At 39.7% G+C, this 15,370-nt stretch overlaps 1 protein-coding gene across 2 annotated transcripts in view; it reads left to right on the forward strand.

Moving 5' to 3' along the window:
• The window catches only part of abca4a (ATP-binding cassette, sub-family A (ABC1), member 4a), a 36,245-nt gene extending 21,138 nt beyond the window's left edge, over window positions 1–15,107 (forward strand). The window contains exons 20-51 of one of the 2 annotated variants that reach the window (XM_061665727.1): window positions 73–250; window positions 359–490; window positions 1,259–1,398; window positions 1,509–1,646; window positions 2,194–2,390; window positions 2,507–2,609; window positions 3,839–4,044; window positions 4,535–4,589; window positions 4,683–4,763; window positions 5,125–5,288; window positions 5,559–5,683; window positions 6,091–6,189; window positions 6,400–6,589; window positions 6,670–6,764; window positions 6,852–6,884; window positions 7,051–7,156; window positions 7,930–8,004; window positions 8,081–8,250; window positions 8,348–8,525; window positions 8,611–8,726; window positions 9,432–9,579; window positions 9,650–9,773; window positions 10,140–10,269; window positions 10,414–10,534; window positions 10,725–10,787; window positions 10,882–10,988; window positions 12,174–12,315; window positions 12,504–12,638; window positions 12,730–12,833; window positions 12,912–13,004; window positions 13,292–13,541; window positions 13,616–15,107. In XM_061665727.1, coding sequence (XP_061521711.1) covers window positions 73–250; window positions 359–490; window positions 1,259–1,398; window positions 1,509–1,646; window positions 2,194–2,390; window positions 2,507–2,609; window positions 3,839–4,044; window positions 4,535–4,589; window positions 4,683–4,763; window positions 5,125–5,288; window positions 5,559–5,683; window positions 6,091–6,189; window positions 6,400–6,589; window positions 6,670–6,764; window positions 6,852–6,884; window positions 7,051–7,156; window positions 7,930–8,004; window positions 8,081–8,250; window positions 8,348–8,525; window positions 8,611–8,726; window positions 9,432–9,579; window positions 9,650–9,773; window positions 10,140–10,269; window positions 10,414–10,534; window positions 10,725–10,787; window positions 10,882–10,988; window positions 12,174–12,315; window positions 12,504–12,638; window positions 12,730–12,833; window positions 12,912–13,004; window positions 13,292–13,541; window positions 13,616–13,735 — 4,118 coding nt within the window. In that variant the 3' untranslated portion in view covers window positions 13,736–15,107. The remainder of the gene's footprint in view (window positions 1–72; window positions 251–358; window positions 491–1,258; window positions 1,399–1,508; window positions 1,647–2,193; window positions 2,391–2,506; window positions 2,610–3,838; window positions 4,045–4,534; window positions 4,590–4,682; window positions 4,764–5,124; window positions 5,289–5,558; window positions 5,684–6,090; window positions 6,190–6,399; window positions 6,590–6,669; window positions 6,765–6,851; window positions 6,885–7,050; window positions 7,157–7,929; window positions 8,005–8,080; window positions 8,251–8,347; window positions 8,526–8,610; window positions 8,727–9,431; window positions 9,580–9,649; window positions 9,774–10,139; window positions 10,270–10,413; window positions 10,535–10,724; window positions 10,788–10,881; window positions 10,989–12,173; window positions 12,316–12,503; window positions 12,639–12,729; window positions 12,834–12,911; window positions 13,005–13,291; window positions 13,542–13,615) is intronic. The other variant, XM_061665728.1, reaches the window with a different exon arrangement.
• The last annotated feature ends 263 nt before the right edge of the window (window positions 15,108–15,370 follow it).

The following is a 15,370-nucleotide window of genomic DNA, read 5'->3' on the forward strand; positions in this document are numbered from 1 at the left end:
TATCGTATCTTTTCCTTCATCTTTGTGTTGTTGTACTGTCATAGCATTGTTATCACTGTCAACACTGTTTAGGGCAGGCATTCTTTGAGGCAGAACCAGCTGACCTGGTGAGGGGCGTTTGTATCCAGAACCTGGTAAAAGTATTCGGCAGTAGCTCTAGGCCTGCTGTGAATGGCCTCACCCTCAGCTTCTACGAGAACCAGATCACTGCCTTTCTTGGGCACAATGGGGCCGGCAAGACCACCACTATGTATGTGTCAAGCACAAATACTGTGCGTCCTCTGTGAATACTTGGGTGGGAGTGGGGATCGGGTTTGATAACTGCTCATCACCCACCTCCTTTCTCTCTATCTTCTAGGTCCATCTTGACTGGTATGTTCCCTCCCACTTCAGGCACAGCTTCCATTTACGGAAAAGACATCCGCACGGACATGGACGCCATTCGTCTGACTTTGGGAATGTGCCCAGAGCATAACACTCTTTTTCAATAGTATGTAATTTACCTCCTAATTCAGGGGTGTCCAACTCATTTTCATCGCGAGCCACAACGTAGTTATGGTTCCCCTCAGATGGCCGTTATGACTGTGAAAGTCATACATTAAACGTATTAAAATTGAGTTTGAAATCCGAAGTCATGGAATAAGTGACAACCAAATATAAATATATAGCTATTCGCAAGCGACAGGGACCGGACCACAAATTGCGAAAATTTGTGGATTATTGATGGCCAGTAAAATTGCATTTAAAAAATATATAATATATATATTATTTATTTTTTGGGACCCAAAAAAAAAGTATTGAATAAGTGGGGATAAACTGCCAATAAGCGTTTCGGGGTTGGTTTCCTCCCAAAAAAAGAAAAAACAAATAGAAAAACAACTACCCAAAAAAATGGAATGAAATAAAACAATCTGCAAAAAGAATCTGGGGATCCAGTGGAAAATAATGCCTGTAATATCTGCATAAAGTCTACAAAATAAAAAATTGTCACAGAATTTCTGCCAAAATGAAAAAAAAAAAATCAATTTCGGAATAAACAATCAGACACACTTGATTTGCCTTTGTTAGCCACAAGAAAATGATGAGGCGGGCCAGACCTGGCCCCCTGGCCCTGAGTTTGACACGTCACCTAATTGAATAGATAATTACATTAAGTTCTCCAGTATTCGATCCTGTATTTCATTTGATCTGTCCAAAATATAGCACAGCATGACTTAACATAATAATATCTCCCTCTCTGCCTTTTGTGACCCATCAGTATGACTGTTGCTGAGCATATCCTCTTCCACTCCATGCTGAAAGGCCGTGCCATAGCGGAGGCTGAAGAGGAGATGGAGAATATGCTCCAAGATCTAGGTCTACCACACAAAAGAGATGAATTGACACAAAATCTCTCAGGTTGGTCAGGATATGGCTATGAACCATGTTGAACTATTTTTCATTTTCCTTTAACTGACCAAGCACGCATCGTATATACGTCATGCAAATTTAATACTGTTCTCATTCAGGTGGCATGCAGAGGAAGCTATCAGTCGCATTGGCATTTGTTGGCGGTGCAAAGGTGGTGTTCTTAGATGAACCCACTTCTGGGGTGGATCCTTACTCCAGACGCTCCATTTGGGATCTGTTGCTCAAATACCGTGCAGGTAACAGTGGTCCCTGCTGGACGGAATTTGTTAAAACGTTCTGATAGCAATTTTACATACATCTACAGCTGAAGCACATATATAGTTTTCCACCTTTTGAATCAAGCAGTGATTAATTAACAAACACATCAACCATTTCAACTGTCCATATGAAGTTAAAAGAGGGTGTGTAACGACCCAGCACTTTTAAAATTATTATTATTGTTGTTTTTTTCCCCCTTCATTTTCACGGTCAATATGTTTCATGCATCCACCAGTCAGTCATTCAGTGTCAATGTCAGTGTCTGGCAATTGAGATAAATTGAGAAGTACAGTAAATCTATTTTTGGGAGACATCTATAAAATAGAAGTCACCTCCTCCTATATAGGGGATCAGGTTTTCACTTTTCTGACTGACATAAGCTAGATCCGCCACAATCATTGACTCTGACTATGATTGTTTAGACATTAAACAACCCTGAGTTGAACAGTAGTGTAAATTTCCTACCTTGTTTTCCATCCTTCATCCACGATTTGTCCTTTCTGCCACTCTGTCCCTTTTTTTCAGGTTGTACAGTGATCATGTCCACCCACCACATGGATGAGGCGGACCTGCTGAGTGACCGGGTCGCTATCATCTCTCAGGGGCGTCTCTACTGCTGCGGCTCCCCAATCTTTCTTAAGAATTGCTTTGGCGCCGGCTTCTACCTCACTCTTGTTCGGAGAATAAAATACAGCACTCCAAAGATGCGTGAACCTGGAGCTGTATGTTTATAATAAACCTATTAGACTCAGAGTTTATGAAATAATGCATTTAGGTCTGTCAGAATTATTTTCTGTACAAACCATGCCCTCATCTCTGTTTACACATTGTCCTGTAGGATGGTGATGTCTGCACAGAAAACCGCTCCTGTAAGTGCTCCAAGTGTTTGAAGTTTAAAGCAAACCAAGAGGAGGTTGAGGCTCCAGACAGACAAATGGATGGTAAAGTCTGCTTTAGCTGAATTAACCTCACAAAGCAGTCTGTCGCCAACTCGTTCAACCTGTTTAGTCTGTTCGCCTTCCACGTGTGTACAATGGCATTTGATCTCCGTCCAAGTGTTTTGCATGGCATTGCAGCCAGATCCCCTACGTGACACATCTGAAACTACCTTGTAATTTTCCTATATGAGTCAGTCATATAAAATGACCTGGAATGTTTCTATTACTGGCAGGACAAAATATAGATTTTGCAATATTAGTACAGTATCAATACAACTGCATCAAATATCTAAACTGTCATTTTCCAATGTACAGGTATGTGCCATTGTGCATTTAATGAGTTAAATACTTAACACTTAACATATTTAATGTGAAATAGGAGTGGAATAAAATATCATTATGAATATGTCCCATCAGCTCTCACCTATCAATACACCTGCATCCAAGAAACTATTATGAGTGACGACAAGTTGATTTACATTTCTTGTACCAGATCTAGCTAATAACTGTCATTTGTTGTTTTTCTTGCTCTCCTTAAAAATCAGTTATTGGACTTAGCAGCTTTTCATTAGGCTATAGTTTAATGTTCTTATGAGAGAAAGAGAAAAGTGTATTTTTGTAATGATCTGTTTACATTTTTGAATCTGCGGTGGCAAAATGTTCAAATAGTATTATAGTTTTATTCTTCTATTCCAACCCTTAGTCTCTATCCTTAGCTGTTCAATATTTTTGTTGTGTGTTTTTAATATACAGTAGTCTTTAGTACACACTATCCATTTTGTCAATTTCAGATGCATTATTACTGATTTCAATCAAGATTTAGTTTATTTAGTTTAGATTTTCCATCATGTTTCATTTAGCGCAGTAAACCCCATCTGGCTGACTGTTGAGGGACTCTGTTTGAATCCCTACTTGGGTCTTCCTGCGTGGAATTTGCATGTTCCTCTGAGCTGGCGTTTCCTTGGGTACTCCGGCTTCCTCCTACATTCCAAAAACACGTATGTTAGGTTAATTGAAGACTCTAAATTGTCCATAGTTCTGAATATAATGTAAGAGTGAATGGTTGTTTGTCACCCAAAAGTCCGCTGTGATAGATTCCAGCTGACCCGTGACCATAATCGGGCTAAGCGGTAAAGAAAATAGAATGATAGATGCATTTCAATAAGCATTGCACCAGTGACAGTAAGTAACCGATGGGGAGTGAAAATTGAGTCTGTGTTGCTCATCTCCAGGTAACATCGAACGCATCACAGCCCTGGTGCATCATCACGTGCCGCAGGCTCGCCTGATTGAGGCTATTGGCCAAGAGATGACCTACCTGCTTCCCAGTCATGACTTCCAACCGAGGGCCTACGCCAGCCTCTTCAGGGAGTTGGAGGAAACCCTGGAGGACATCGGCCTCAGCAGCTTTGGTGTGTCTGACACGTCGTTGGAAGAGGTAGGCAAATATGACAGGGATACGCCATGCTTCAATGAGGTCATCTTTAATACGTAAACCTTGATGGAATCGTGTTGTTGCGAAAGTATGCACATGCATTTACACTCAGGCTAATGTGTGTGAAAAATATGATTGTGTGAAAGCTTAGAGAGATGTATTGTGGCATGTTATTGTGTGTGTTTGGGATTTTAGGAGCTCCAGACAGAAATACAGTACAGTGAGGGAAGGATGTCATGGCATTGCCAAAAATGAGACGGCATCAAATCAGATTGCTCAGATGTAATCTCTGTGCTACTCACAGAATTTAGTACTGTTTGTGTAATATCTGGGCATTATTATAATTTGCAGGAATGTATTAACCATGACTGCCATGTATTCAGCAGTCAACACATAATTTCTGAGGCAAATGCAATGTCTTGTTTTATGAAATAGTTGTATTGTTTTATACTGTATAATGACAATACATTCGATATTCTTTGTTTTCTTGTAGATTTTCTTAAAAGTCACTGCTGATGGCTATGCATGCAACAAAAAATGCATTCAAGGTGAGAAGAAATGAGTTAATTAGTGTCTCTTCTCCATCGTCGTCCTAGCATTTCAATCCTTCTCCCTTATAACCCGTTGTCTACCTCTCTTAGAAAATAAATCATTGCAGCAGATTTCTCGAGCTAGTCTCTGTGGATTCAACAGAGTGACGATTGCAATGGAGCCACCTAAAGGTGACAGTAGCATTTGGCTTACAGCTCAGAGCAGATACTGCTGCTTTAGGGGATAAAAGCATACTGTGCACATCCCTGCATATAATGAGGGATGCCAGTCTGTGCTGTGCTTTTGTATAAGTTGCGAATGAATTACTTTCACCAGCATTTATTACAACATTAACTTGGGTACGTGGGGTGAACTTGCTGCACATCGTCTTAAATTCTTCTATCAGTGCAATGCTGGTCAACCTGTTTTGCATTTATCTCCCTGATTGACTGAAAGCCACCAAACCTCTGCTGCTTGCTGGCCAGCCTCCTGTAGTCCATCACAAATGTATCATATGCAGATGTGTTACTTCACCTGAGCGGTGTGTTCCAGACTCAGATGAGCCTTCGGACATCCCGTGTGATGGTCCAGAAGGTAACGCGGGCCGGGGGTCCTATCAGGTCAGAGGTCTGTGTCTTGCCTTCAAACAGTTCTTTGCACTGTTGATCAAGAGGTTGCACCACACCACCCGCTCCTGCAAAGACTTCTTTGCTCAGGTAACCTTGCCGGTATTGCCCCACTACATCTGGCACATGTAGTTTCCCCATATGTTATTTTCATCTAATACAAAATAGCAGTTCAGTTTTGAATTCATGTGTGTAAATAGAGCCAGCTCAACCAAGGGGGTAGCCTTTCTTCAACCAGTTTGGGTTGAGTTCAACCCTCCTTTTCAATGAAATATGGTGGTTCAAAATGTGCTCTACCATTTGTTCCAGCATCTAGTGCAAGGGTTCTAAGTGAACTTAAATCTTCTCTGTCTCTGTTAGATTGTTTTACCAGCAAGTTTTGTTTTCCTGGCACTGACATTCACGTTAATCGTTCCACCGTTTGGGGAATATCCAAGCATGACTCTAAGTCCTTGGATGTATGGCCGACAGTACACCTTCTTCAGGTGAGACTGATGTTGTTTCCATTGCAGGGAGTCAAATAAATGTGTCTTCTGCTTGTTCCATAGTTGTAGCATACTGTACATACATACAAAAGCTAAACTAATATTTATCATGTAGGAATTATTAATGTGTCAGTCATTAAGAAAAACAGCTGTTATTTAAATGTTGTTGTGTATTTAGATTTTCATTAGCACCAAGACTTTGATGACTTTACACGCACAGGGAATAATGTCATAGATTGGTCAGGAGCTCATAGGACTCATCACCAAAACAGATTTTTAACAATGAATTTTAAAGCACACTATTCAACTTACTAACTATTTCACACAATTTGTTAAATTTCCAAGAGAAATCAGAACAATTCTCATGGTAATTTCTCTTTGTCATGTTGTCACCTGCTCCACTGCAGTAATGAACTCCCTTTGGATGCCCAGATGAGACATTTTGGTGAAGTGTTGCTGGACAGGCCAGGTTTTGGGACACGCTGTATGGCGGATGAACCGCTGGCGTGAGTAAATGTCACACTTTTATAGTGGACACATGATATTTAAAGACCTTTGGAGGGACAATTGTGACTTAATCCCCTTCCCCCCGCCTGCCTCAGTGTGACACAACAACAAAAACTTAATTAATTGTCTATAAATTCCACTTGATCTTATAAACGTCACCCTCTTCACTGTTTTGTTTAAGCACAAGGGTCAATTTCTCTCTCCGGCAGAGATTTCCCATGTAATAATATCACCACAGAGTGGGAGATGCTCCTGGTTAACCCCTCAGTGATCGAAATGCTGGCTGACCCGAAGTGGAACTCCTTCAGACCGTCTCCAGACTGTCAGTGCAGCACAGACAGGAAACTCACCATGCTGCCCACATGCCCTGAAGGAGCCGGGGGTCTTCCACCTCCACAGGTACACGTCATAGAGAGGTCAGAATACTCAGTTCTTCCTGAAGGTTTCACTTTAAATGTCATTCTGTCTTTGTGCTTCAGAGAATTCAGTCAACAGGAGATGTTCTCATGGATTTGACTGGTAGGAACATCTCAGACTACCTGGTGAAAACGTACCCCACTCTCATCAGAACTAGGTGTTTACTTCTTTACACTCCGTGAAAATGTTACACAACGTCGCAAAATCTTGAACTCAGATATAAGAATCTGTATTCTCTTTCCAGCTTAAAGAGCAAATATTGGGTGAATGAACAAAGGTAATATGATCATATACATTTAAGTTTAAATTGTTCCTTGTATGGAGTACTGCACCCATCTCATTTTGCATTGTGGGCATTGGTGAAATACAGTGTTCAGTACAGTTTGGATCAGCAAGCAGACTGAAGTTACAGGGAAGCTAAGTATTCTGTCTGTGGTTTCCAGGTATGGAGGAATATCAGTCGGAGGCCAGCTTCCTGTTTTAGAGCTGCAGCCAAAGTTCATCCAGGATTCAGCAGCCCAACTGGGACAAATGCTTAATGTTACTGGGGTAATGGCTTACAATTGTTTAACAATAAATTATTTATGGGTCAGTTGCATACAATTTGATGAATAACAGTAAAGACACTAATCTAATTCATCATTTTTTTTATGGTGCCTAGGTTTTATATGGTAAATGTCTCCCATGATGAAATAGCCATTTGAAAAACAACCAAAAAAAGGAACTCTGAAGCCATATTAAGGCATATTAAGCAATAGTAGAACAATTCTATATCTATCCAAAAATTTTATTAACATCAACATTTAGAAAACATCTTGCAAATCATGAAGCTTCATTTGGAATATATCACAATAAATACTTTTTGGCATTAAAGGTTTGAAAAATATAATTTTAGATTTTTTTTTTTCTGGGAAACAAATGTGACATTTTGATGGATAAAAACTGCCAATAATTCAAATGCTCATATCAGTAAAATGTATTTTCAAAAGGAAATGTCTTTACCATTATTGATCAAATGATATGAAAATGACCCATATAATATTCCGGTATGGTGCATCTACAGTATTTCTCTGTCTTTGATTATTTGTCATTTATTTATTGCCCCCTGTACTTTCCATTCACTGGTATTATAAAGTGCTTTTTCCATTATTATTAGTTTTATTATTGTTGTTTTACATTCAAATTCATGATGATTTTATTTTTATATTCTTTTTCTTTATCATCACCTTTGCTGTCCCATCACTACTTTGTAAAGTGTCCTTGGATAGTGATGATGATTTGTTGTTTTTATTTTATCATTGTTATCATTATACATCTTGCAGGGCGACCACTGTAAACAAACACTGAGGGAAATAGGTACATTCCTCAGGTACATGGAGACGCAGAACAATGTTAAGGCAAGTAATCACTGTGATTTTCTTGAGGTTTTGTTGTATGTATACTGTAACTTAGCTTCAGTCAAACTTTGTGCAGGTATGGTACAACAACAAGGGCTGGCATGCCATGGTGTCTTTCATGAACGTGGCCAACAATGCCATCCTGCGTGCAAACCTGCCGAAAGGAACTAACCTGGATCAATACGGAATCACGGCCATCAACCACCCTCTGAACCTCACCAAAGAACAACTCTCGGAAATCACTGTGTGAGTGCACACTTTCCACACCAACCATGAGGCAAATACAGTACCCAAGGATGTGCTTGTTTTGACACTTTGCTGGATTTTTCTTTTTCTTCCCCAGCTTGAACACGTCGGTGGATGCAGTGGTAGCCATTTGCGTGATCTTCGCCATGTCTTTTGTTCCAGCTAGCTTCGTCCTCTATCTCATTCAGGAAAGGGTCACCCAGGCCAAACATCTACAGTTTGTCAGTGGTGTCAGCCCTCTGATCTACTGGATGGCCAACTTTCTCTGGGACATGGTAGAACTTCATAACCCATTCAGCTGGTTATCCCTATGATATTAGATAAATAAACCATAAATGTAATTTGCTTGTGTGTTTACAGGTGAATTACTCTATCAGTGCATTGATGGTGGTGCAGATTTTCGTCTTTTTTGATAAGAAGTGCTACACCTCATCAACCAATCTGCAACCACTCATTGCACTACTTATGCTTTATGGGTAGGTGAACCAAAATAATAATGAAATGTAAATCATTTTAAGAATACAACATAATAGACGATACATTTATTTAGTTACGTGTAATAATGTATTCATAGGTAAGCACAAGTTTACTACTTGAAACAGACAGGAAATTAGAAACATTAAAAGGGCACAGTGCAGTTCTAGCCCACTGTTACAAATTAGGGATGGGTGAGTATCGGTATCGGGCCGATACCGGCCTTATGTCAAGGTATAGTGTACTCATGAAGGGTGCCAATAACAGCCACGGACTCTTAAGGCATAAAAATCTGACAATGAGTCATTGGCGAATCATCATTTGTGTCAGAAAGAAAGAAATAGGTCTTTGTTTACAATTATCTGTCATTGTGTTAATTGAAACTTTATGTATCAAAGGTTCTAGGGGTATCAGTACTTGGTATCGTTATGAGTCAGTACGCAAGAGTGATTGGTGTGGGTCTGAGAAAGTGGTATCTCACATCCCTATTACAAATACACAAATATGTAGTTAAATTAATATACCTTTAACAGTGTCAGTGTTAAAACTTATTAAACTATTATTATTCTCAGGTTAGGTAATTTTGGACCTAATTACTTTGTTTGTCCATGCCCTTTAAAAAAAAAAAAAAAAAAAAAAATATGATAGCATGATTGAATTCAAATTGTAATTTATTGAAGTTATTTCCACCACTCTTATTTTCTCAGCTGGTCCGTCACCCCCATGATGTACCCAATGTCCTACATGTTCAGCGTCCCCAGCACAGCCTATGTGTCTCTGTCATGTATCAACCTCTTCATAGGCATCAACAGCAGCGCTATCACCTTCATCCTGGACCTTTTTGAAGGAACCAGTGTAAGAATGAACAACTGTGAATCTTTTAAGCATTCTATCACTTTAATATGTGTGTTGGGCTGTTGTCAAGGCTTTGTACAAGTTCAACCAGCTGTTGAAGACTGTGCTGCTCATCTTTCCCCATTACTGTCTGGGTAGAGGCCTCATAGACATGGCCATCAACCAGGCCGTGACTGACATCTTCACTCGCTTTGGTAATTTAGTGTACACAAACTCGTGCACGTATAATGACAATAGTAACTGTCAAACAAGCCAATTGTTATTCCAACAACCTCCCCAACCAAGTCTCTATGAATTCAATTTATTTCATTTGTTTAAAAAATAACTAAACCAGTTAAACAAACCAACACACACAAAAAAGCACTTTTGATAACTGTTCAAAGGCAAACAATTAAAGTAAAGGCAATATTTGTGGATGTCCACCAAGCGTTTTACTGATTTTGCAGTAATTTAAAAAAAAAAAAACAACAAAAAAAAAAACAGCAACTCGTCTTTCCATGATATGCGAAGCCCAACAATCAACCGGTTTCCCGTGGGGCTGGCCTGCAATATGTCCTTAGGTGAGGATCACAGTCCAGACCCCTACAACTGGGACTTCATTGGGAAGAATCTGTTCTGCATGGCAGTTGAGGGATTCGTCTATTTCATCTTTAACATTTTCTGTCAGTATCGCTTCTTCCTGGATCACTGGTAAGCTTACAAGAACTTGAACATGTTTGTGCATTTTTCCAAGAAGAATCAGGAGCCATCTATAGCGTACAAATAGTAAATGTAGATCTAATTGTTCTACTGTAGTCTAATCAAGTTAGTTGTGTCTAAATGATCCATTAACAGGATACCCGATGGCCCAAAGCCTTCTATTCTGGATGAAGACTTGGATGTGGCTGAGGAAAGAGAGAGGATCTACAAAAGCAGGAAAACAAATGACATTTTACACGTATGCAACCTTTCAAAGGTGAGATTATTATGATTTCTATAAATTCAATTTAATTTTGTGATTTAAACATTTGAATAGACAGATTAATTATCCTTAAACTGTAATTCACTTCTTTTCTCATCGCTCTAGTTCTCTCTTTCTTTTTAACTTTTGTTCACATTGTCGTCCATACTCATCCATAGTTTTGCTGTTATCTTCTCCTGACTAGATATACACAGGAACCATGACTCCCGCAGTGGATCAAATCTGTATTGGTGTATCACCAGGAGAGGTTTGTATAGTCAAATATACACCTCTGATAAAGGAAACAATCAATGCGCTTCATGTCTTGTATTATACTGTATTCTATTCCTCTTGATTCTTAGTGTTTTGGTCTCCTGGGGGTAAATGGTGCTGGGAAGACCACCACATTTAAAATGTTAACTGGAGACATTGATGTCACCACAGGAGATGCCTCAATTGCTGGTCACAGGTAGTAATTACCATTTGTGTATTTTACTTTTTTTGCTCTCCCACCGATTCTGAATTAAATATGTGGCAATACTTGAATTCACCTACTCCCTTTTTTTTTTAAGGAAGCCTATCCCTCGTTATTCCCTAAAACAACTCACCTATTCGGTGTTTTTGTCCTCAGGCCAAAGCCATGTCTCATGTAAGAAAATATTGCTTTGGCACTATCAGCAGCCAAGCACCAAGTTGAAGTGAGGGAATACATCACATTCCACAGGTCACACTCTGATTCAACTCACACCATTTTGGAGGGCGTTTCTATCTCAGACAAATTGAGAGTATTGCTTTCGCTACCATGACAACCGGGGTAGAGCTAAGTGCATAAAGCGACACCGGCAGTTACTGAGAGTTGCAAACCTAGAGACTTTGTCGCTGTATTTAGTGACTTTTCTTACTTCTGGAGACAAGAAGTCTCCATCCAGGGCAGTAGATGTTTACCCTTCCATGTCCTGGCTGCAAATAAAACTGCACTTGCATGAAACCACCACAGGCTAATTCAACCATGTTATGTTATGTAACAAAAGGGCGGAAGTAAAGAAAAGCTTGCTCACTGACACATTTTCAGAAAATAGACAGATGACAAAAGATTTGCTGGGTTGTTTAATAAGCAATTAAAAAGTCAATTTCACATATGTCGTCCCCTTGAAGAGACCAAGGTAAGTACTGTACAGATATACTGCAATAAATGTGCATTTGGCATTTGTTAACCAGCCAGGATATCTTCAGAAGATAGAAGCAAAGTTCAGTGAACGTTCAAACTGCGTCTTATCATTATTATCACAAAATAAAAATGTCTGATTATTTTACTGAGAAGCATGTTTTTTTGTGCATTCTTTTTTTTTTTTTTAACAGTACTTGCGAAATGTATTTTCCTAAAGATTCAATGTCACTGAAAGGCAGTCACAATTGAATTTTAGCTGAACTGATTGTTTTGTTGAACAACTGTTATGGTACATAAAGGGTAAATTATAGTTGATCATGCATTTATAAATTTTTATTATGTATTCAGTAGCTAAATACTATTGCGCTGTTTGATATTTGTATTTGCATGTACAGTATTTTTGCTGTAATTGCACAATTAGCGTCTTATAAATTTGTTAACTGGATCAGTGGCTGTCAAACATAAGGTATTCTTCCCCCCCATCAGCATTTTGACCAACATCCTGGACGTCCACCAGAACATGGGATACTGCCCACAGTTTGACGCCATCGATGAACTTCTGACAGGAAGAGAACACCTTCACCTCTATGCTCGCCTCCGTGGGGTACCAGAAGCTGAGATCAGCAGGGTGAGAAGGAGTTTGAATAAAAACGTACATACATTGTAGGTCATCATTCAAAGGAGGCATATTATTAATCTCTATCTATCTAGAATTAAAAAAAAAAATCACTTTTCCATAATATGTCCCCTTTAATGTAAAACAGGCATTACTCACATTGACCCTTTAGCTTGAATGATTGAGATGTGATTATACAGATTGCTGAGTGGGCCATTCAAAAACTGGGTCTGTCCGAGTATGCGGGTCAAAGTGCTGGTACCTACAGTGGAGGAAACCGCAGGAAACTATCCACAGCCATTGCCATGATTGGCTGCCCCGCTCTTGTGTTGCTGGTGAGCCCCCAAGACACAATAGTGATCTTGCATTCATGAGAAAAGTTGGATATATTTCTAGATGATTCTGTGTTTCTTTCTGCACCGCAAGGATGAACCCACAACAGGCATGGACCCACTCTCAAGACGCTTCCTCTGGCGCTCCATTGTGAGTGTGATCCGGGACAGACGAGCCGTTGTTCTCACTTCGCACAGGTAGATATCGACTGGGACTGTGTGTATTCAAGAACATTGATGTGCAAATAATTCCTAATAATCGTTGTGCCTTTGCAGCATGGAGGAATGCGAGGCACTGTGCACACGTTTGGCCATCATGGTTAATGGATCTTTCAAATGTCTGGGAACCATTCAGCAATTGAAATACAAGTTGGTCTTTTTAAACATTTGTTGTTGTCGTAATCCTCTTACACAATATAGTGTGTTTATTCAGTAATCCCTCGTTTATTGTGGGTGTTACGATCTAGAAACCCTTGCAATCAATCAAATGAAAATGTATATAATTTATGATTAGGTACAGTAGCGTCATACTATACAGTGCCAAGGAGCTATGATGAAGTGAGTCAATGAGTTGGAACGTAACCCCTGTGAAAGAGGGGGGTTTACTATCCTACCACAGATTTGAATTACTTGATTTGCCTAATGGTTAAACACAGATTTGGTGATGGCTATGTGGTGACCATGAAGATAAGGGCCTCCAAGGCAGGCGGCGCACCGGATCTGAACCCGGCCGAAGCCTTCATGGAGAGCACCTTCCCTGGCTGCATCCAGAGAGAAAAACATTACAACACCCTGCAATACAAGATTGCCTCATCCTCCCTTGCAAGGATCTTTCAGATGGTTCTTGCTAACAAAGAAAAGCTCAACATCGAGGACTATTCTGTGTCACAGACCACGCTTGATCAGGTAAATCACAATCAGAAAAAAAAATATATATAATATTTTATTTTCACTCTAACATATGTCTGTGGTTCTTCTAGGTGTTTGTGAATTTTGCCAAGCAGCAGTCAAGAGAGGATGATGCGATTGTTTTGCATCCAAAAGCTGCAGGGGCCCGGCAAGGCGATCATGGCAGTCCAATTAAGAGATTAAGGAAATGAAAACTTTTATTATTTTCTTCATTTCAGGGGGCTGCCATAATTGATGAACTTTGCATCCGAAGATGGTGATTTGGAATACTCAAAATCTGTCAGCAGAGCCTCAGGACGTTGTTCTCTTTAAGGGTGCATTTACAGCTATAGTTCATTTCACCGGTCCGAATTTTTTTTTACTTTTGTAAACCTCCACATGGCAAACAAGCCAAGCAAACCCAAACAAACTACACAAGATCACTCTAATCTCTTACTGGTCACAAGACTAAACAGGAGGAAATGTATGGAGTTCTGAGTGAAACAAGCATATCTCTATAAGAAGCCGGTACACCAGTAAAACTGCTATAGAATTAGTTTTTCCTCATTGTATTACCTTGCATTGAAGGAATCTTGAGGACAAGGTGACCCTTAAGCCTGGTTTTGACTAAGCAGTATGTACAGTTTAGTTCATTTTGTTTATGTGTCTGTTCTTTATAGTTGGTAAAAGTATCATTACTGCTAATTCTAACTGCCGCAATTTTGGCACCGTACTATAGAGTACGAATCACAACTGTACCGCATCACATCTCGCTTGTAAAATGCAGTTTGCCAGTGAGGCAAACCTTAAAATGCCTTTCGTTGCATTGCTTCACACGTTCAGCTTTACGTTACCTTTTTGGTAGTTACAATTAATTGAAGAACGTAGCAATAATGTGCCTACAATTAGACGCTCTTTTGCTCACCTTATAGGCCTTGCGAGCTAAAAACAGCTCTAGATTCAGGACAATGACCATGACTGAGTAATAACATGTCAGTGAGAGGGAGCTTTTTAAAGGATGCATTGGTCCTGTGTATGTAATGTATCAACTTCTGATGCCGAGCCTGACCAATTTTTCTTTTTTTTTTTTTGGCCTTCCTGAAATAAGCACTTGTGGCATATAGAGAATTCTTAGCACTTTATTGACGCATTATTCACTGAAGCTTTTTTTACAGAGAGGTTGGCAATCTGTAGAAACAAATTCAAATAAACGTGCAGAAACTAATTGTTTCATTAATCTTGCTGCTATTCGGGACTTCTCAACACAATAGTTTTGTGTGCTGTGTCATACATGTGACTTTGGTAAACACTCACAAGCAGAAACACATGCAATGTTTTGAACCTTGTCACGATACTGTGCATTCGCCCTTATTGAAACCCTTCTACCGCAGCAATAAATCCGACATGTCACGGGACAAGCTCACAAATCCATGATTTATAAGCCCACTGTTCTCAACTTTGTTTCTAAAGCATTGGACTGAATATCACAAGTCATACTACAAATATGACTACTGCAGAGTCAACTTGTACGTCACCATATGCTGTAAATAGAAAAGGTACTAATAAAGGTGAGGGTAAAAGTGAGTTCCATGTTGACTTACATGAATGTGTAAAGGCCGGAATCCCCCCAACAAACCTCTCGCTGCTCGAGCACACGCGCACACACATTTTTGTTGTTCGGATGAAAATGCTCAGCTAAAGCTACACCACAACTACCTCTTAAATAGCACAAATAAAATGCAAATCCAGTCTTAAAGCAGTCATTTATTTAGCTTTCATTCATACATATTCGGGAGCGAGACAACGATTGTACAGGACTCCAACCTGACAGATTAATGGGGGGTTTA

Source organism: Phycodurus eques, chromosome 21 (assembly GCF_024500275.1).
Source record: "Phycodurus eques isolate BA_2022a chromosome 21, UOR_Pequ_1.1, whole genome shotgun sequence".
Taxonomy (NCBI): domain Eukaryota; kingdom Metazoa; phylum Chordata; class Actinopteri; order Syngnathiformes; family Syngnathidae; genus Phycodurus; species Phycodurus eques.